At 36.9% G+C, this 22,540-nt stretch overlaps 1 protein-coding gene and 1 non-coding gene across 3 annotated transcripts in view; both read right to left on the minus strand.

Annotated features, from left to right (window-relative positions):
* The window catches only part of LOC131855931 (uncharacterized), an 82,551-nt gene that overhangs the window by 9,510 nt on the left and 50,501 nt on the right, over positions 1-22,540 (minus strand). Inside the window, exons 8-10 of one of the 2 annotated variants that reach the window (XM_059210875.1) lie at positions 2,005-2,248; positions 1,352-1,540; positions 999-1,240 (exon numbers count right to left, since the gene is read on the minus strand). In XM_059210875.1, the coding sequence (XP_059066858.1) occupies positions 999-1,240; positions 1,352-1,540; positions 2,005-2,248 (675 nt within the window). The remainder of the gene's footprint in view (positions 1-998; positions 1,241-1,351; positions 1,541-2,004; positions 2,249-22,540) is intronic. The other variant, XM_059210876.1, reaches the window with a different exon arrangement.
* TRNAI-AAU (transfer RNA isoleucine (anticodon AAU)) lies at positions 9,567-9,637 on the minus strand. The gene has a single exon. It is a non-coding gene; the product is annotated as a tRNA-Ile (tRNA).

Genomic DNA, 22,540 nt, shown 5'->3' on the forward strand with positions numbered 1-22,540 from the left:
GAGGACCTAGAGGTAGACATTCAATAAACCCTCTACTATAATTATAAATTTGAAAATTTAGAAATGTGTTGTCTAATTCAAATAAAAAGATTAAAAGGGGATTTTACATATTCGTGTTATGTTATACTGTATACATTAATTAAATGCGTTTTAGTAAGAGAGTCATATAATAAAAATGATCTAGTGATGCAGTCGCCATGTACTTAATAAATGAGACCTTAGTGACCTAAATTCTTTTGTGCAGTGTTTTTATTAACAGCAACCATTTAACAAATACGGTCTAGTTGTGTGGAACCTCTGTACTTTTATTATATAGTACCTTAGTTTCCTAAATTCACATCGTGTAATGTCTTTAATTATACATCATTGATGATTTGAAATTAACTCTTGTGGGATTTGACCTGCATATTTTTAGTTATCTTAAGATGACCACCTCTGTACTTTTATTGTATAGGACCTTAGTTTCCTAAATTCACATCATGTAATGTCTTTAATTATACATCATTGATGATTTGAAATTAACTCTTGTGTGATTTGACCTGCGTATTTTTAGTTATCTTAAGATGACCTCTATGCCTAGTCATTAAACTAAAACATTTTCCCTGATTTGAACTATGTATCTTTAGTCATCTTAAGATGATCTCTATGCATAGCCGTTAAACAAATACTAATTACAAGGCAAGAGGGTCAAATTAGTAAACAAATTTATAAGCATTCTCTGACATATATGCTTGATTTCAAGAAGGGAAACTCCTAAGATAATTATTCCATGAAAGAAAGGGTTTATAGTTCCCACAGAATGGGAGAAAGTTCATAAATATGACAAGAAAAAGGCACCTGATAAAGCAGCCAAAGCCCAAAAAATTGAAGTCTCGTTGACAAAGAAAGAAGACAGATGATAAAGACTATACTAACAGATAATGGCATCAGAGGCCTACACTAACATCTAATTAGATGACAAGAAAGGCTCAAATCACCAAAAACAATAATAAGCATACCTTTGGATTGCTCTCCTTCTCATCTTCAAGAAAGATCGCTTTTCTCCTCATTCTTCCATTTTGAAATTCTGATACCTCTCTCATATTACATTTTAGATGCGGCTCCCCCTCACTATCAGACATGTCTGTGACCTTCTCTTCTGGAAGATTGGCGCTGATAATGGCATGTCTATCATTTCCATTTGACAATTCTTTGTCTGGGGAATGGTTAAGTTCATTGCTTCTCCCTGTATCATCATCATCTGAAAAACTATCAGAACACGAACCAGAATCAACAGTATCCGCTAAAATAATACAAATAAATAAGCCCTGATTGTTTTCTCTATGTTTGCCATGACCAGCACTTCGATTACCATTTTCTATTTCTTTATCACTATTCTCTTCTTCACTGCTGCACTGTTCTCCCTCATCTGTATGATTAGCACCTTTTCTTGGATTTCCTCGAAAAAGTTGTATAAAGCTCTGCTCCAGCTTTTCATTGATAGAATACTTTGTATTCTGAAGTGTTTTTACAAGGACTTCACCCACATCAGGAGCATTTCCTAAATAAACAGAAAACAATTTTTCCATTAGATTGCAGCAACACATCTACCAAATTTTGTGGTTTGGAAACTGAACAGCAACTCAGGATGTAATGACAAACCAAGGCCATCCAAGTATGTAAGTTAGCAGAATAGGAAGATAGAAGGGTTATATTAAAGAAACCGGGGTGATTATTTGAATCAGCACAATATTCTGAAAGCTATAATGATTAAATACTAAAAGACGTGGCTTAAAAAAATAGAAGTAGGTACACAGTATATTTGTGTTAATTATTAATTAATCCTCTCCTATACTATTCTACCCTGTCATCTGTAGTCCATTTCCTGACCTAAATATAAATATAGAAGATACATAGAAAAATTCACCTCAATAAAAAGAAACATCAAAGGAAAAATGACAAAAAAATGAAAAGTTGCGGGATGTCGAAGACCTATTTGTTAACATGATGAAAATAGCAAAGTACCTTGTTTTTCTTCGGTTGCTTCATTATCATCCTCTTGTTTGGAAAATTGAACCATGTGATCATTAATGTTTATGTAAACAGCATCCTTATCGTACAGGAGATCACCAAGATCTGACATTGGTGCATAAAAGAGTTTCTCTTTTTCACGCAGTCCCTTTTTCTTTGCTGCTGAGGGCAGAGGGCATGGATCAGGCAAACTAGCAACACCAGCCAAATGACAATCCCCAACACCTGCAATATGTACCTGCCGAAGTCTAAGTGTCAACCAAAAATTCTTCTTACAATATAAAAGATTTGAGAATATGATATAATGTGTAGTTTTGAGGTGACAAAGTTCTACTTACAGCATGCCCCATGTTGTCATAATTTAGAACCATGCACCTCAGTACATTTGTCATGTTGTTCATTGTTTTATAAGTTGTTTCTTTCTATTTAAAAAGAAAAGTTCTTATGTGATTAGTTTTAAAGTATTCAGTTCCAGGTAAATTATACATAACCAAAGATAATTAGTTTTTTAGTATTCAGTTTCAGGCAAAATATACATAACAGATAGTATGTGGCATCAGTATTGTTTAAATCTTACAACTAAAAAAAAAAATTCAAAGCGACTTACTTCGCCCAACAAATTCAAGTTCAAACAATAAAAGTTAACATTTTCTTATTATTTTGAATTTTAAATTTAAGCAATGTTCCACAGCCGTTGGGGACAGGGGGACGCAGGGACAGGTTTCGAGGACCCTCCGTTTGGAAACGGCAGGGGGACGGTGGCAAGGGGGTGGCAAGGGGGCGATGCCGATATACATATAGTACTTGAAAAACTAGTTATAAAAAGATGTATAAGAATTATATTTCAAATGAAACTTTGGGAAATTGGTAAAATAGCAAAATTGCAAAAATACTAAATACTAAGATTTCTTGAATGCTAATTTCAAAATAAAATTTGACAAATGAAATTGTCAAATTGGAGATTTCTATTATATGGAAAATATGATTTATGATCATGATTCATCATTGGCTTATTACTTGCTTACAATTATAGTTTGATGGGGGGTTTGGGGGCAACACCAAAATGAGGTTGAAGGTAGCACCCCTGGCAGGGACCTGGGTAGGAGAGAGAGATGTAGAGATAGGTCTAGATCTTGGGGGAGAGAGAAGAGAGTGAGATAGAGGTAGGTAGAGAGAGGGGATAGAGGAAGAGTGATAGGTTATATATAGGCCTAGCGTTCAAGGGAGATAAAGAGAGTGAGATAGAGAGAGAGAGAGAGAGAGAGAGAGAGAATGCTGATAGGAAGTTGCTGATTACTGAAATATGACTGTGAAATTTTTTAAATCTTCCAAAAACTAGAATCTACATTATAACTCCTCGAGATCTGAAACCACTCTCAAACATCTTGCCAATATATACATGAAATATAACTTAAAGTACTTATACTTAAATGTTATATTTCATGTATATATCTGATGAAGAGAATGAGATTGGCTTGAAGACAAGGATGCCATTTTCACAAATTTTCGACCATTTTTGCTTAGCATTCGAATTTCTAAGTGGTGGTTATGGGAGACTCCTAAGCATCCACGAGATGGCCAAAAGACTCCTAGGAGTCCCCGAGACATCCTAGAGACGTCTGGACATCCTCGACATCTCTAGACGTCCTAATGGCGGTGGTGAGACTACAGGGGACACCCAGTCCCCCTCCCCATGTCTCGAAGATGTCCTCGTCCCAGAAACACAAGGTTTTGGGGGGGGAGGAAATGCATCCATGTGGTTCACTGATTAAAAGACATTAATTTCTTAAAAAATTGTAGCTTATAATTTTTTATAGTTTAAAACAAGACAAAGACAGAATTATAAAAAAAATTTAAAAATTGATATCTTTGTATTTTAAAAATAAATATTGGCTCTAAATATTATTAAAGATAAAGAATTATCAAAACTTTAAAATGCATATTAATGCACTCTTTCATGTAAAAACAAGACAAAGAATTACCAAAATAATAAATGGTGGCTTTTTCAAGAGTAAAATAAAAAACGAAATACAAAAGAAGAGCAAGTATGTTATTTAAAAATAGTTTTTCAAATAAAAATAAATTAAAGTGTAGATAAAATTATAAAAAAAGTAAATAAAAATAAAATTGTGTTGATAAGGTAAATAAAATAAAATAACTCTTAGCTAAGTAAAATAGCTCTTGACTCAAATCTCTCAACATTTTTTAGATAGATGTATTTCCCTTAGTATCAAGTTATTGCCTCTGCGGACATCATAACCCCACAAAACACTCTTCTCCTATGTCTCCATCTCAAGCCTTCAATATTTAGACTCATGGGGGATCAAATAACCACTGAAAGGCATTATTGTGAGTCCAAACAAGATCCCAAAATAATAAGTTATAAATCCCTACCACCCACACTCTATTTGTCATTTACAACCTTTAGAAAGATGACTTAAGGCATGTCATTAGTGGGTCAAGATTCCCAATCCACTTTGAAACCTCCCTCTTAATCATGCTTTTATGCCTCATAATGTATGCTCTTACACATCTTTCATAACACATCCAAAAGAATTTTTTGCAATTTAGGGCATGTGCCAACACATCCAACAATTACTGACTTTGACTTAATAAGCAATACAACAATTATTCTTTCACTAAACATGAAAAGTTCAAAAATTACCGAAGTAAAAAATCAAGGTAACAAAGGTGAATGAAAAACTATTTAGAGCAAATATTTATTTTTTAAATATAAAGGCATCAAAAATTTAAAATCTGTTTTAATATGAAATTATTTAGAAGTAAATATATGTATATAATATTTACTACACTTTTTAAAGTAAAAATGAAACAAAAGAATTACAAAATGAAACAAAAGAAGAGCAAGTATATTATTTGAAAATAGTTTTTCAAATTAAAAAAAGTAAAAAGTGTAGATAAAATTATAAAAAAAGTAAATAAAAAATAAAAAATTGTGTTGATAAAGTAAATAAAATAAAATAACTCTTAGCTAAGTGTTGAAACAGATTTGTCACTGTGAATTCTCCTTTAAAATTGACCCTATTCGCCCGAAGAGAAGTGACAACCATTCCAACAGTTGGAGAGATTGCAATCAATCTGCAATCTTCCTCTGCATTTGACAGGGGCAGCTCCCTCGTATGATGGGGGTATTTGAGATTTTCGTGTACTTTTAACCTGAAAGTACACAAAGGAGAAAACATAGAACTAAAGAACAGAAAACCCAACAATAGACATATGAATACCAATTGAGATTTCACAATAGATAACAATTACAAAGGGGGATTTAAGCACAATATAAGTTTGACACGCAAATATCTCAACATACGAAGAGATGGGTAACTCTAGCACATCCAAACCAAGATACCAGAGCTTGATTGTGTTTCATTACATCAATTGCATGAATTGTAAGCAATCCAATAGATGACAAATGATTTACACATAGACAAAAGATATCACCAATTTGACATATGAAAGATTAGTAATAATAACTTAAGAAGCACATCTAGCACATACGAGCTAAATACATCCTTCATTATCTTCATGAAATTATACAATCTCAAGAACTCTTCTATACAAAGTCCAAACACAAAATTCATCAAACTACTTCTCTAAGAATTTCTCCATAGTCTCCCCTCTGTCCGAGTATCTCCCCTACAAATGAATTGGCCTTGTATTTATAGGCATCCTGCAATAACCACCTTAATAACCAACTCATAACTACTTTTGGTAACCACTTACAATAACCACTTACGATAACTATCATAAGCAAACACTTAGGATAACCACCTAACATAATCCCTTAGCATAAGTCCTTAAAATAACTACCCAAGTGATCACTTGAAATAACTACCTCGCAACTACTTAGGATAACTACCCTAGGAGAATCACTTAAAATAACTATCTAATTTAATCACTTGGGATAACTACCGTTTTTGGAGACAAGTTAGGATTTACCTAACTTTCACAGTGATAACTTGTAGTTGTATATCACTTTTACAAAAAGAGATAACTTGAGGCCCATAACATCAAAGAGAGAAGTGAGATATTGGCCATGTCGAAGTGGCAATGTGTCTGCTTGTAATCATCAAGAACTTGGTCTTGGAAGAAATCCACCATAATCACATTGATGATCAACCTTTTCTTCCATTTGACATTGTCTCCACATTTTGTGTATGCATAATATGAGAAGACTTCCAATTGTATGTGTTGAGCGTGTCCTTCCAAAGCATTTTTCCAAATAGCTTCAAAATAAATATATTCACCCACTGCAATTAAAATTGTTGTACCCTCTATCATTAAAGGTTGACTTATTTGCATATATTTGAAAGGTCTCTTCAAGAATGTTTTGATCTTTAACAGAGCTTATATGCATTCATCAAATTCATGAGATTGAATCCCTTGGAAGCATTTTGTCAAAATCTCACATCTTGAACAAACGGAAAGGACTTTAGTGAAGGTTGTATGAATCGGCCTTATTGGCCTGGCATTTGCTTTGAAGTTTCTAAAGCCTCTTCAACAGCTCCATTTTGTGCTCGATCTGCAATCGTTTTATTTCATTCCTGGAAACGACATCTTCTTGAGGTGTTTGATCATGCAATTAATGAGACTTGTCAATGCCTCCATTCTTTGTTCGCACGTTGCATTTGCTTGCAAGTTCCTAAGGCCATTTCAACTTCTCGTTTTTGAGCATGTCGTGCAATCATTGCTGGCTGAGGTTGTGGAATGTGACTTTACACCCGCTAATTGCATTTGCTGCGAAGTTTCATCTTTGTATACCTTGCAATCATCGCATGTCATGAGATGACATCGATTTGAGACATTTGTCAAACAGTTCACCATGCCTTGTTTGTGCTCTCACATTGTGTATCGTTCGAAGCTTCCATTTTTGCACTGGCAGAGAGGGTGGCGGCTAACATTGCAAATCTTGTCTTCACACCTCTCGTCGCTTGTACATTTTGCATGCATAATCATAACATGTTCAAGAACACCCATTCTGCGTAGACAGGGAGACCATTGGCACAGTTTTCCTGAAACTTTCTAAAGACTTTTGCACAAATCCTTGATGCGCATATCCTACACTATTTGCTTGTCATTAGACCATATTTCTCTGAGTTACATTACCGAACTCGCGGGCAAGGAAGATGACAACGTGACTGCATAATACGGTTTTACACCTACTTTTTGCATTGCTTCAAAGTTTCCAAAGCTTTTTGACAAATATATTTTGTGCACTCGCTGCTGTCCTTGTGCTCCTTGAGACGACATTTGTCTGAGGCACTGTGTCAAACACTTCACATGATACTTTGATGGATGTCCATGCCCTGCACCAGAGCTCCCATTTTCAGTTCTCGGGTAGAGAGGATATTAGCTAAGGTTGCAGAGTTCGGCTTTACAACTGTGAATCGCATTTTTTTTTTTTGAAATTCTTATAACTGTTTTCAACAAATATGTTTTAGTGCAAAATCCGCAACATTGCATTTCATGAGATAACCTCTCTTTGAAGTGTACGCAATATATTCGGATGCATGACTAAAACCCATTCGAGAGCTCTCATTTTGCACAGACAGGGAGAATGCCAGCAGCGGTTGTGGAATTTGACTTTACACCATGCGCCCATATTTCTTTGAGATGGCCCATCAAACTGTTCATATGCTTTGAACGTGCTTGCCAAGTTTGCATGTATATCGACTAGTGCCTTGCAACTACAAAATTAAATGGAAGTGACATGTCCTTTATGCTTCAATGAATGTTCATATTTGCGCAAGTCGGGAGAATGGTAACAAAGATTGTGGAACCAACTTTTCATATGTCAAATGAGTTTGCTTGATAGTTTGTAAAACCTTCACCATGAATTTGCACATAATGCTTCAATGAAGTAGTTATCTATAAGTAGTTATTATAACTACCTCATCTTTGGTCTTCGTAAACAAACAAGAAACTCCCTTCGTCAATGATTTGTGAAAGTTGGCCAACTTTCCGATAACCTCACTTATCCTTCATGTCTTCACTTCATCGATGACTTGTGAGAAGGAATTAACTTGTCGACATATGAGTGATTCAACAGTTTGAAGTAAAACCAACTTTTGAAATGGACTGGCTATATTTCAATGTGTCGGTATTTTAGTGAAGCCAACCAACTTCACTGATAGTGATATGTATCAACTTCTTTGTAAACCAAGTAAACTATCTTATATCACCTCGCATATCCTTTACTTCTTTTTTATCCCATCGGTGATTTGTAAAAGTACCACAACTTGCCAATATTCAGCACTATGATGACTTTGATGAATCAACCAAAATAACTGATTGCTAGAACTTTCAATAGATTCATCCATGTCTTGGCAAACTTGGCCAACTTATCAATTATATTTGAATGGCGATTAAAGTGAACAACTTCTCCAACTTCTCCTTATTTTGACAACTTTTAAAAACACACAAACTAGCCGATTACACTTTTGGTGCCAATAGTATTTGGAGAATCTCATCGCATTGACAATCAAGCATTATGCACAACCTGTTAACATATGACGACCATCAACTTGGACTCAATAAAGTCTTTTTGAGCGAAACCATATGACAAGAAATATTGAAATTTCTTAAGAAACATTAGTATTTGACTAGTCAAGTGATAAATTTAGTTCAAAAGTTCAAATTTTGACTAGTGTAAAATTGGGCTAACACTAAGTAAAATAGATCTTGACTCAAATCTTTCAACATTTTTTGGATAGATGTATTTCCCTTAGTATCAAGTTATTGCCTCTGTGGACATCATAACCCCACAAAACACTCTTCTCCTATGTCTCCATCTCAAGCCTTCAATATTTAGACTCGTGGGGGAACAAATAACCACTGAAAGGCAATATCGTGGGTCCAAACAAGATCCCGAAATAATAAGTTATAAATCCCTACCACCCACACTCTATTTGTCATTTACCACCTTTAGAAAGATGACTTAAGGCATGTCATTAGTGGGTCAAGATTCCCAATCCACTTTGAAACCTCCCTCTTAATCATGCTTGTATGCCTCATAATGTATGCTCTTACACATCTTTCATAACACATCCAAAAGAATTTTTTTGCAATTTAGGGCATGTGCCAACGCATCCAACAATTACTGACTTCTGACTTAATAAGCAATACAACAATTATTCTTTCACTAAACATGAAAAGTTCAAAATTTACCAAAGTAAAAAATCAAGGTAACTGTTGGATCTCAAATCAACAAATTGGATAAGTTCTAAGGTTATGCTGAATCCTATCTTCGAACCTTCCAATTGATTTGGCCAACTTATGGAGTGAACCAATTAGGTTGCTAACTCCCTCACTTTAGGCTCTGCAGAACCTAGGCGGGTGTACCTGTTGAGACATGTACCAGCTAGGACTCGAACCTAGGACCTTCCATACGCTGCTGGAGTGCTCTACCACTGAGCTACTAGCCCCTCTTGGACCAGTCCATCGTCGATCCTTTCCGACACCAACACCCCCCTTAAGCCACACCTCTCATGTGCTTGGGACTCCTAGCCTAGACTTGGCTCTGATACCATGTTGAGACATGGACCAGCTAGGACTCGAACCTAGGACCTTCCAACATTGTTGGAGTGCTCTACCACTGAGCTACTGGCCCCTCTTGGACCAGTCCATCGTCGGTCTGGGTGTGGATTATTTCCAACACCAACAAGACTCACCAATACAAAGACAAGATCCACACATTCAAGGCATGGAAGATGAAGGACTCAACAGGATCATTCAAGGATGCGGATGAAAGATTCAACGACAAAATAAAGGCACAAAACCATGAGGAAGTCAAGATCCACACTTCATCAAGAGAAGGAAGTCAACAATAAGGAGGATTGCTCAACTAAGGAAAAACAAGCTCAAGAACTTCAAAGAAGATGCACATGTGTCAGAAGGAGGATTTCACAGCCTCAACATTGCAAAATGCAACATGGAAGAGACAAGAGGAATCAAGGTTGGAATTCTCATTGCTCTACAAGGAAAGATTTTACATTGAACTTGGATTTCCAAGGGAAATCCAAGGTCAACATAAGGACTCTACAACAACAAAGAAATCAAGGACTTTCAAGACCACGAATTCCAAAAGTAAAGATAAAGACGTTGAGGACATGTTCCATCTTTCAAGGGGACGTTACGATGCACAAGATCAAAGCAAAGATAACAATTAGCTCGAACATGAGGAAGACTTCACAATGATAGTAGACACAAAGAATTCCACAACATGAAGTCAAGAATTGCATCACAAAGACACGTTTCAAGATTCCAAAATTGAGAATGAAATGCAAAACATCACAAGAAGGATTACTAAACATGAAGATGTGAAAGTGAAGTGTGATCAAGTAATAGACAAGATAGTTTCAGAAGAATTAAGCAAAGTTAGAAACTTGATCATCAAGATGATGCAATTTGGGAATATGAACAATCAATCAAGAAATTGGGTTATGTTGAGTATCAAGAGATATCGCTAGGGGTACGTGAAAGCTAAGGTGGGGCCCAATCATCACCAACCAACCAAGCAATGCCAAGTCAGCATGTTTAGATGCATTGAACCTAACTCATACAGTGAAGGAGCAAGTGACACGTGGAACTACATCAAATATCATTCAATGTACCAAAATGTTGACGTGTTTTTTATGACAGCGTCTAACACAGAATAAAGTTGCCTAACAGTCACTTCACTCTCTCTTGATCAAAGTACGATTGCATGCTAAGATTGCAAGAAGTTCAAACAATCGACTCCAAGATTCCTTCAATGCGTGGACATGACTCAGTTGGCTGATGTGATTGCTAGTAATCCAAGGGGCCTTACGTGTGCATCGTTCTTTCACTTCTTTGCTGTGGCTGGAACTCCATCATCGGATATGGCAATTCTGCGATGCTATTGCTTCGAACGGACTAAAATGAACTGAAAGAAAAGGGAAAGGGTTCAAAAGGATCTAAATCTACTCCTAAGGGCATTGATAACAATGAATAGTGCTCTGGTGGACAAATTTCAAATAAACCAAGCTCTGCTTCGCCAAGTTCAACTACAACTCCACAAGAACTGGTGCAATCTTTTGAGGATATTGAAGGATTTTCAAATCGAGAAAGTGCATTTGAATACCCAAAACGGCGCAATCCAAACGACTGTCCACAACCAAACTTAGCACAAGTTTAGTGGCTCGGGCTAACTTTACACTGCAACTTGCAATCAGCAAGATACAAAAAGTATGAACCATGGAAATTCATCAGACACCATTACATTCTCCATTGAAATCAAAGCACTTTACTACTTCTAAAGTGAGGAAGGTGAAACCATGCAAGTTTTGAAAAAATTAACTCAAGTGGACACCATCAAAGAACAATGTTTCACTATTATTTTCTCAAAAACTTATCGCAACAATTTCATACAAGCTCCCCCTTTTTACAAATGAGGGGGGTCACCCCTTATATAGGCTTCAAGCCCTGGCTACACGCAAAACCCTAATTAGGGTTTTCCCTAAAAGATTCTCCACTCAAGATGCAACAAGGTGGGAATCTCCAATTAATAACCCATCATGGCCATATACAATTAATTCAAAAGTAACCAAAATAGCATCCATTGCGCATTAAATGGACCACCTCCTTCAAATTCGCCCAACATGCGTTGAATATTCATCCATGCAAAAATCACCCCTTTATGTCATAAATGCTCCATCATTTCCACATGTGGCAGCTGCATGCAAAAGGAATCTGCCATAAATTCAACATGCAATGACCAATTTGCCATTTGGTCAAATATTCCGGCAATGAATGCGCCACCATATTGCCATGCGTTCAATAGATCCTCGCCATGCAAATGGACTCTGTCGTCGTATATCCGCTCCTGCACATCCGGAATTGTTGGAGAGGGAAAATTCGATTCAGGAAGAATTTTCTTGAAGTCTCCTCAACTTTCCTTGCTTGAAGAAGGTTTTTCATCGATTTTGCACATTTCCTACTTTTTAGGAAAATTTCCAAATTAGGGTTCCACGGTCCAGGAGAGAGAAAATTCTCCTACGAATCCAAATTTGTAAAACTTTTGAAATTTGGATGTGATTTGATGCCCGAGAATGGACTTTTTCAAATTTTTTCCCTGGGGGGGAAATTTCTTGTTCAGTTCATCCCTGATTCCTTCCTTGCCTTAGAAATTTTATGTTCAATTCATCCTTGGGTGTGATTTCTTCCTTGCTTGGAATTTTGTCCCGAAGGAAGGAATTTCCAACACTAAGCCAAATTTTCATCTATTCCAGGAATTTCTTCTTCTTGGGTGCAATTCTTCCTGGATAAAGGAATTCATCTCTTTGTGCACTGTTCATTTTGGCGCCCTCCACAAGGTCGAGGCGGAAATTCCTCCTGAGGAAGGAATTCATTGTTTGGTGAATTGTCCATGTCTCCTTTTCAACATCCCTATCTCTTAGGGATCCTCCTAAAATTTAGGAGCCAGGGTCATTGGATGAAGAATTTCACCCCGATTCTGAATCTATAAAATTTTCCACATTTGGTCGGGATTTGGTGTCTAAAAATAGAATAATCGAAAATTCGCCCGAGGGGAATTCTGCTTTTTATTCCTCCTTGACTTCTTGGATTTCGTGCCTTAGGCAAAATTTCAAATTTTTTGCTTGAGTGAAATTTTTTACCACGCCAAGGATTCATGAATTTTCCTTCTGTGAATGGCTTTCTCAATTCAGCGCCCCAGCCCAGATCTGGGAGCATTTTCAACATGTCCATGGAGAGGTGGAATTTTCCACTTGTGAATGCATTTCTGGTTTTGGCGCCCCAGCCCTGACCTGGGCGCATTTTGGCCATGTCCATGCATCTTCAATATGTCTTTTTCCTTTCTTATACTTTAAGTTATATTTCATATATATTGTCAAGATGTTTGAGAGTGGTTTCAGGTCCATAGGAATCATAATGCAAATTCTGGATTTTGGAAGATCTTCCAAATTTCCAGACTTAGTCAAATTTCAGGCCATTTTCGGATCAGGATGACATTGGTGGATTGATGTGAATTTCTGGCCTTGGATGATTTTGCATGCTTTCCTCTTATGGAATAGGAGTTCCAAACTTAACCATTTTTTATCCACCTTGTCTGCCTTCTGACTTTTCCGGATTTAGAAATGGTCTTCAGGAACGTTCGGTCTTCAGCGGCTTCGGAGATATTCAGCTTTCAGTGTTTTCCTATGAAGATCCTGCTAAAAATAGATTTTCCCAAATAGTAAGTGTTTCAAAATGTCAAGGTTTGGGCAAAATAGGTCAGAAAAGCACTTACTAAAAATAGAAGCTTACTAAAAATAGAACTTACTAAAAAAAGTAAGTTTAATTTTTGGCAAAATTAGACCAATCCGGGACTCAGTAAAATCCCTAAAAAATAGGAACTTTCTAAAAACAGAAAGTTGCTCTGTTTTGGCTCAAATTTTACTGGGAGGTTCCTTGAAGGGTCCTAATTCCAGTCGTATGTTCAGTTTTTCCAAAAACCCTAAAATCTAGGACAGAAGGCAAAAAACCTAAAATTCACAAAACGAGTTCTAGACTTAGCCGAATTCGCTCAAACAAAAAGCAGATTTAATCAATATGACCCCCAAACACTTGCAAAGCAGAGAGACTACAGAGACTGCTGCGAAAAGACCACAAAAACACAAGCCAAAAAACCAGGAGGGCCTAAAAAGAAGGGGGTCCCCATTTGCAATGGGGCGATGTGTGAAAACGTCACAACACTAACCTCATTTCTCACTCTTCCACATTCAAAGGACATGTGTCCAAAATATTGTAATGATCTCACTGGTCAAAGAGGAGTTAGTTGTAACTTACCCTAGATAGGGTTTATCTTGAATTATCTCAGCTATTGATTTGTAATCAATCATTGCCCCTCATTTGCAATCAAGACCTCTATATAAGGCTTTGCCTTCTCATTTGTAAAGGTAAATAGATCAATAGTCAAAGCAATAATAGGAGGTAGAGTAGAAGTAGCAGTAGGAGAAGATTAGAGATTGTTGTCAAGACTATGTTGGAATAAACAAATGATTTTCATTGAAAACTATGGTGGATTTAAGTTAATTTAAATCAATTTTACATGGAGTTGATTAGCTGAATGGAAGATCTTATTGTTGATTAATGGTGAAGCCTGCATGTTCATACCTTTTGGAATTTGTTGATTGCAAGTTGCAATGCATGGTTAGTCTAAAATTATATTGAAAGCTTAACTTCAATCGCTCTATGTTCATTGTTCATTGTGTTGATGTGCATAAGTGATATGAAAATCATTTGAGTACCCTTAGGAGGTTGCACCATCTTTGTGTAGTTGTTTCCTCATGGAGAAGCAAAAGTTAGTTTGATTTCACTAAGTCAGCAATCATTTCTTGCATTGTTAGGTGTTAGCTTATATTTCCTTAACCTTATTCGTTTGTCTTTTATTTTTCAAGTCAGGTTTAGTGTTCCACGTACCAGCAAAATGTAAGACCCTTTGTGTTACCAGCAATATCACATTATTTTCACTAAGTCTATCCAACATTAAAGTCGACTATTCACATTGTAAACCTTGGGATTGCCTTATTTGATCACATAGTTTAGCATATGAGGTTTCCTTGTTCAAGAGAGGATAGAATACTTAGTATTTTATTCTGTGTTCGAGGTGTCATAAAAAACACATCAACATAAGGCAGGACATATTTTGGCATATAATTTTAATTGGTGAATTGCAACTACTCCCTTGTCCCTTTAAATAGAACTTGGAAAATAAAACCTTCCATTTTCTTTAAAATGACACTATCCATTCTGTGTTCGAGGTGTCATAAAAACCACATCAACACAAGCCAAAACAAATTTTGGCATATAATTTTAATTGGTGAATTGCAACTACTCCCTTGTCCCTTTAAATAGAACTTGGAAAATCAAACCTTCCATTTTCTTTAAAATGACACTTTCCATTTAATTTCCATTGAAATTTCATTCTATTTAGGTATAAAAGATTACAAAAATACTAAATATCAACATTGGGCATACCTACAATCCAAACCAATTTTGTTCTTCTCCAAATTGGAACAAACCTAGCATGTTCAAGCCCAAAGAAGACTAAAGTTTGTCATAAATAAGAAATTGTTAAGGAATTAATAGACAGTTGAAATCATTTTAGCCTCAACTATATCAGGAAGAATAATTGAGGTTCATACCATTCATAATTGCAATTTCTTCCTAAATTTTACTCATAACTACCTCACCTCATGCAACCTCTAACAAACATAATACATGGAAAAAAATGAATTTTAATTGTTTTAAATATCAAATACTACACATCTCAATAATATTAGACATTGAGTATAAACTATTAATAAGTTTGGATAAAAACATACCACACTTCACCTTGGTTTCTTATCATCTTAGACCTTTTAGTGAAGATAGGTGTTCTACAAGGATGTGTTTGCCACCCCCCCTGCAAAAAAAAAAAAAAAAATTGTTTTTAAGATGAGGATTCTAAGATGGTCTTGGCAGAAATATCCCCCTTTCAGTCTACCACTACCACCACATACCAAGGGACATTTCTAAAATGTTCCCCTATTTTGGATAATACAAGGAGACTCCAAGACGTCCCCAAGACCCTTAGGGGACTCAATCACATCTCCTAATCACACTAGAAATGCTATCCCTCAACCCCACTAGGGGCTCTGCCCCCAAACTCCTACCCCACCACCATCCCACTGCCATCCCCCTATCCCAAGACCCATGGAACATTGGTGAAGATCTTTAAATATCAATGTCCACAAAATCAAGGCTATCATATCTTGCATTTCCTATTCCACTAGTAAAATAATAAAATGTCGTCTTTAATCTTATTTAAATGAGCTATCTATTTGTGGTCTCATGGGTCATGTTGTAGCACTACTTTTTTTGTTTTATTTTTTTAACTTTGTTGATGATATTTTACATGAAGTGAAAGATGCCTAGTCACCTCCTCCTCATGTGGATCAAGACAAGGCATTAAAGGCTAAGCTTTCCATCAAATAGAAGATCAAGAATACTAGTCTAGTTGCAAGTGAGGTAACTTTGACTACGACATTGAGTAACATGGAGGAAGCTGGTTCATTTCTTTAGTTTGGATTGTCATAGTTGTTGCTATGTTTTGTTTTGGTCTAGGTTTTAGCATATGTCTATAAGTGTTTATGGTTTGTATCTTCTTCCTGGCCAAGAAAGCTCTAACTTTCTAGCTTTCAATGGCCACAAGATAGTTAAACTCTTAAATACCTTTTATGTGTAGATACTTATGGTTTAATGCAAAGAGAATGAACCCAAGTCCACCTTTACATATCAAAAATAAATAAAAGTTTTATAAAGATTTACATTTTCATGAAATTTTATTTCTGTTTTCAGTTTGGTTTTACATTTTAAAGATTCAATTTTTTAATATTTATTTTATTCTATTTTTATATTTTATTAAGTTTTAGGAAACAAATTAGTTTTCAAATTTAATTCATATATTACTATATGATTATTTGAAATTTGAATAATAATTATTTAGTGATTAATTTAGAATTATTAATTTTTTTATTTTATAAAGTTTTATGCTTCCAGATTTTTATTAAGTTTTATTTAATTTATTAATTTAAATCTTATACTACAGACTTACAATTTAATTTTCCTTGTATTCTTATTGTTCAAATTTTTAAAAAATGTAGATTTATATACTGAAAGTAAATTACTATTTTTTCCCAATATTTGTCAACTAACGAAATTGTGCCAAAATAAATTCCTTGCCAAACCATGAAAACAAACACGAACATTCATGACTCAATTTGTAACCTAGGAGAATGCATCATGGAAGAAGTTGACATTGACTCGAAGATCTGTCAACTTATCAGCTTCATGTATGCAATAAAAGAAGAAGATTTTCTTGTGAAGCCTGACTGCATTCAGAATTTTATTCAAGCTCTGACATGGAGTGAGAGCATAGATGAAGATCACTAAGAGATCTTACACTACTAAGGATGAAATATTCACAACTGGTGGTAAAGTACTGTTGTGACCATTTCACACATCGCCCCATTAGAATGGGGACCCCCTCTTTTTTGCTTTTGTTTTGTTTTTTCTTCTCTCTACTTTTAGGGTTTTGAGTGAGTGAGTTGTCTGTCTGGGCTAGGGCTAAACCTTAGGGGTTTCTTTTGGATGTTTTTCAAGCAGAGTCCAGTCAAATTTTGAAAGTTATTAAGTGTCCTCCCAAAGAGTTGAGACGATTGAAGTGAGGTAAGCCTTTCAGGGGAGTCAAGTAGGTCTTAGGTTAGGTCTAATCAAGGTTTTTGGGGGTAAAAATCCAAATTTTGACTAAGTGTTAGCATTTTGAGGGTGAAATTGTGTGTTTTTGCATAGGTGAGTTTTGATCAATTTTTTGAAGTAAGATGATGCCTGAGACACAAAAATCACTCCTGACCCTTGCTAAGGGTCCAGGGCGAAATTCATCCTGAGTCCAAATTCTTGTTTTGAGAAGGCTTGCTAACTGGTTCCTGGCCTTGAGAATGACCTAACTCTGCCTTGTGAAGTGATTGGAGACTTAAATTTTGGATAGTTTAGCCAGAAAAGGTAAATTCGCTCCTGACCCTTGCTGAGGGTCCAGGGCGAAAATGTTATTTAAGGCATATTTGTCACTGACTTTTCTAATTTGTTTTGTGCAAGGTCTCCAAGAGAGATGATTGGACGTGACTTGATGCTTTTGAAGATTTGAAGGCATGGAAAATGATGAATTTTGAAGGCTAAGGGAAAATTCGCTCCTGACCCTTGCTGAGGGCCCAGGGCGAAATTTTGATTTCCCTCATCTTATAGTGAAAAAAGGACCAAGTGTTGAAAATGAGTGGAAAATCAATGACTTTCTCCATCCACCTGAAGGAGTTTTAACTTGAGATGATGAACGATCTTGTTGGAATCATCAAAATCACTCCTGACCTTCTCTGAAGGTCCAGGGCGAAAAAACTTATTAGAGTCATTCCTAACCTTGTTTGGTCAAATTAAGATATCAAAGGCGTGGTGGAGGACGAAATGAGCATGATAAAGCATCCGGACTTGATTGAAGATGATGAAATGATGGAGTTTTGCCCAAGAAGGGTAAATTCGCTCCTAACCCTCTCTGAAGGTCCAGAGTGAAATTTTCAAATGGCACATTTCTTGCTAGGTCAAAGTGATTTTTTATGATTGCAATAGATAAAGGCAAGTGTGTTTTACCCATTGAATATAATTTGGACGATCAACAAGGAGGCAATCAAGCCAGGTTTGAAAAGTCGCTCCTGACCCTCTCTGAAGGTCCATGGCGAATTTCTAAGATTCTCTCCTTTATTTGAAGAATTAAGACAAAATCTTGCTTGAATGAATGAGGAAGAGTGTGTTTTGCCCGTTGAAGATAATTTGGAGGGCTAGCAAAAGATGGATAAGCTTGAATTTGCAAAATCGCTCCTGACCTCCAGTAAGGGCCCAGGGCGAAAAACCTAATATCCAACCTTTTTCTCCAAAATTGAGCAAAGCTAAGCCTAGGCACAAGGTTGAAACGATGTTTGAAATGCCTTGAGGTGGAATTGAGATGCTAAGATTGCAAATTTTGATGACAAAAGGGAAAATTGCTCCTGACCCTCTTCAAGGGTCTAGGGCGAAATTTCCAAGTATGCCCACTTTCCTTGCATTTCGAGATGATATTTTTGTTCTCAAGACTCAGCAGGGAGTGAAGTATGATGTTCTACGCCTTAAGAGTAATTTGAAGTTGGAATGATCAAGAATTTGTGCAAAATCGCTCCTGACCCTCACTGAAGGGCCAGGGCAAAATTTGCAAAACCAACAACTTCCGTTCAAGATCGCGCTAAGGCAAGGTTGTGCTAAGGTGGAAAGGTCCTCCAAAACATGATGAACAAGGATTTACCTCCAAAACTTGATGATCTTGGCCTAAATTGCAAAAGTCGCTCCTGACCTTCACTGGAGGCCCAGAGCAAAAATCTTTGAAGTCCTTATTTTGCATTGCAAAAGCAAATCAAGCATGCATGGAACGAGTGAAGGAGATCATCGCTTATCCCACAAGGAGAGTTGACAATTAAAAGATGAAGGATCAAGAGCAAAAGTGAAAAATCGCTCCTAACCCTCTCTGAGGGTCCAGGGCGAAAAAATCCTAATAGCATTTTCCTCCTAAAGATCAAATGAAATCAACTTCAAATCTCCAATAAAAAATGCCATTTAAATGACTAGATGAAGTTTTGGGCAAGAAAAATGAGGAATGCAAGAGCAAAATTGAAAGTTCGCTCCTGACCCTTGCCAAGGGTCCAGGGCGAAGTTAGTGGCATTCTTTATTTTACCATATTTGAGTATTGATATTCCCCAAATTCCTCAAAATTTCGAAGCCTTTGAAAAAGAAATTAATTAAAATTAAATTGGCATTTAATAAAGGACATATTGACATTTAATAAATTAATTTTGAGTCTTAAAAAATCGAACTTTTATTGTTAAGGCATTTAAAATTAATTTTTATGAAATAAAAATTAAATATGGAGCGCTTAAGGTCTTATTTTTATTAATTTTATCAAGTCGGCCCCTCCTTTTTGCAATTTTATTTATTTTTTTTAACCTCTTTTTGCCAAGTCAGCCTAGAGGGAGCAAAGGGGTGGGCGCTCTATATATTGGAGGTGTTTTTTTCATCATTCAATCATTGCTTCAAGTGCGAATTTGGAGAGCAAGAAGGAGGTACGAAATCTGGTCTATTTGGAGCGAATTTATTTCAAGAGTTGGAGACTAGAAGGAAGTGAAATTGATTCTTGTGAAGACTAAAGGAGGCGCATTTTTATTCAAGGGAGAACTTTGATCTACATTTTGCCTAGCGAAATTCATCTATTTTTGCATCATTTCTTAGAGTTTAATACTCAAGAGGAGGTATGGCGAAATCATCTTGACACCATTGTTGAAGATTTGAATTTTGAACTTTGGTTTTGAAAATTCCAAGTATTGCATAGTTAATTTTAAATGATAACTCAAGATTTATCATGAAGTTTCCTAATTAAAATCCTAAATCTTCCTTTCTACTCTATACTTCTACGCTTCAAGGTATATTACTAATTGTGAAATGTTGTGTAGGTGTCAAGATGGCGACTCCAAAGGCAAGAGCATCTACTAGTCGTCCAGGTCTCATGAAGGAAGATCAGAAGAATGAAGAATTGGAGACCAAGATCATGTCCAAATGGAGCAACATCGGAGATACCAACTTGGGAAACTTCAGTATGAAGAAGTTTCAAGAGGTCCCCTACATCGGCAAGCCATCACCTGTCGCAAAGAAGATAATTGAAAGTGGTATCATCAAGGCAGCCGGTTTCCCTCCAGCAGTCCAGTGTCATGAGCTGATGATCGAGTGTGCCTGCCATTATGACTCACAATCAAGATCGATCGTATCCAAGGAAGGAAACACTATGGCTTACCTTTCAGAGGAGGCTATAAGTGAGGCTCTCCATCTTCCAGAGCATAAAGATATGATTTACAAAAGTTTAGAAGGAGCCAGGTCAATGTATGAGTATGATCCTGACACTTGCCTGAATCTCATCAATAAGAATTGGTTGCTCAAAAGTCGTCCTCGCCCGAGCAAGATTCCCAATACACCACATAGGATCGACTTCCAGGAGGAGTACAGAGATTTGATAACTTTGCTCAATCGAGTTACAGGGGCTCCTCAGGCCTTGTACTTCGAAAAGTGGATGTTCTACTTCATCCAAGTGATAGTCCAAGGAAAAGGAACGATTCATTGGGCTAGAATTATTAGCCATTGTCTGGATGTGCAGTTGAGAAGGCTAAGACCTACTAAATCATTCCACATGAGCTCATATGTCATATATGCCTTGATCAAGAGTTTCGAGTATGCAGGGCTACCTCACAAAGGAGTGATTGGAAGAGGACCCGGAGAAGTGAGAGTTTGTGACTCTTATGTTCATTTGCATCATCCTCCCAGAGGTGACTACAAGTTAGTCAATGACACCTTCATGATGAACATCACTAGGATATTGCAAGGTGGGATTCATAATCGACTATCTCTGGATGCACAAGAACTTGTGAAGAAGTATGGTGCATGGTTCATCCAGTTTCAAAAGTTTACATATATCAGAGTTCATGGGTGTCCTTCACCTCCCTACATGTTGTCGAGGTATCCGACAGAGAGGATAGTGCTACTTGAGGTGACTAGACAGTTAGCAGCTTATGCAAAGGCATCCAGACACAAGCATGGACATGGAGTTCCCGTGCCCATCATATTGGGGAATTCAGTTGAGGTATGTCCTAATACTCAAGCCTTGGAGGATGCAGAGAAGGAATTGGCTTTATATTCATTCACATTCTTTGCCTCGAGGGAGAATTTTGATCCTCATGGTTATATGGAGGGGACAGTTGGTAAGAAGTACAAACACGAATTTCAAGTAGAGGACTTTTGGATGAATCTCTCAAGTGATTTAGAGGTTAAAAGAAAGATGCATTCCAGGCTACCCTTAGATCTTATCAGGAAATGCAAAGTTTATAGGGTAGCAGATCAAGCACAGGATAGCGGTAGACATCTCCAGTCATCTTATGACAGAGAAGACAAACCAGTGAAGATAGATTGGAATGAACCTGAGGTTTTGGACTTGAGAGCTTTAATGGCTCCAGTTTTGTCATGTACTCGCAAATGGGTGGATGTGCAACATCAGAAGCTAAGAGAGCAGAGCATACCAATGACTTTTACTTTGGAGAGAAGACCAAAAGAAGGAGGAGCAAGCGTAAGTGAAGACAATTCTCATCCTAGAGGCGCAAAGAGGAAAGAAAGACATGAGAAAAGAGAGCCCTCCAAGAAGAAGCAAGAGTCCAATCGAGATCGCTCATCAGGCACATCTTCTCGACATTGAAAAAAGGCAAGTCAAGCTGAAGGACAAGAGAAGACGGTGCCTGAGGTTGATGAATCTATGGAGTCCATGGTACAGAATGATAAACCTGAGAAAAGGCAGGCACCTCAGCATTCATCAAGTCAATCTCCCCAAGTTGATGAGCTACATAAAGAGAAGAATGATGATGAGGCGACATCTCCTCTCCGAGAAGATGAACCATTGCCTAAAGAAATACAAGTTAGAGAGACGAGATCCACCATCCCGGACTGGTTGAAGGAGAGACTAACGAGGGTGATTGTGATTGAAGATGAAGATGATGTAATTGACTTAGAGAGCCTTATAGGAAATTCTCAAGAAGTAACGGAGAAGAAGGCGGCCACCAAGATGTCCAAGGTGATCAGAGATGAGACAGGATGAAGGTGAAATCCTTGCAGATGAGTATGAAGTAGAAACATTTGAGCTTGGTCCCCTCACTACTGAACAGGCACTGGATGAGGCAACCGATTCATTTGAAGCACTTAAAGACAAGCTTAAAGAAGAAATGGAAAAGAATAGAAAGCTTGAGAGAGAAGTCGGTGCTTGGAGAGGTTACTTTACCCATCTCAATCAGCCCTTGGGACGTTAGGATCCGGCAGTATCTCTTGTGCAAGCACTTCCCCTCGAAT

Source organism: Cryptomeria japonica, chromosome 9 (assembly GCF_030272615.1).
Source record: "Cryptomeria japonica chromosome 9, Sugi_1.0, whole genome shotgun sequence".
In the NCBI taxonomy this organism is placed as follows: Eukaryota; Viridiplantae; Streptophyta; class Pinopsida; order Cupressales; family Cupressaceae; genus Cryptomeria; species Cryptomeria japonica.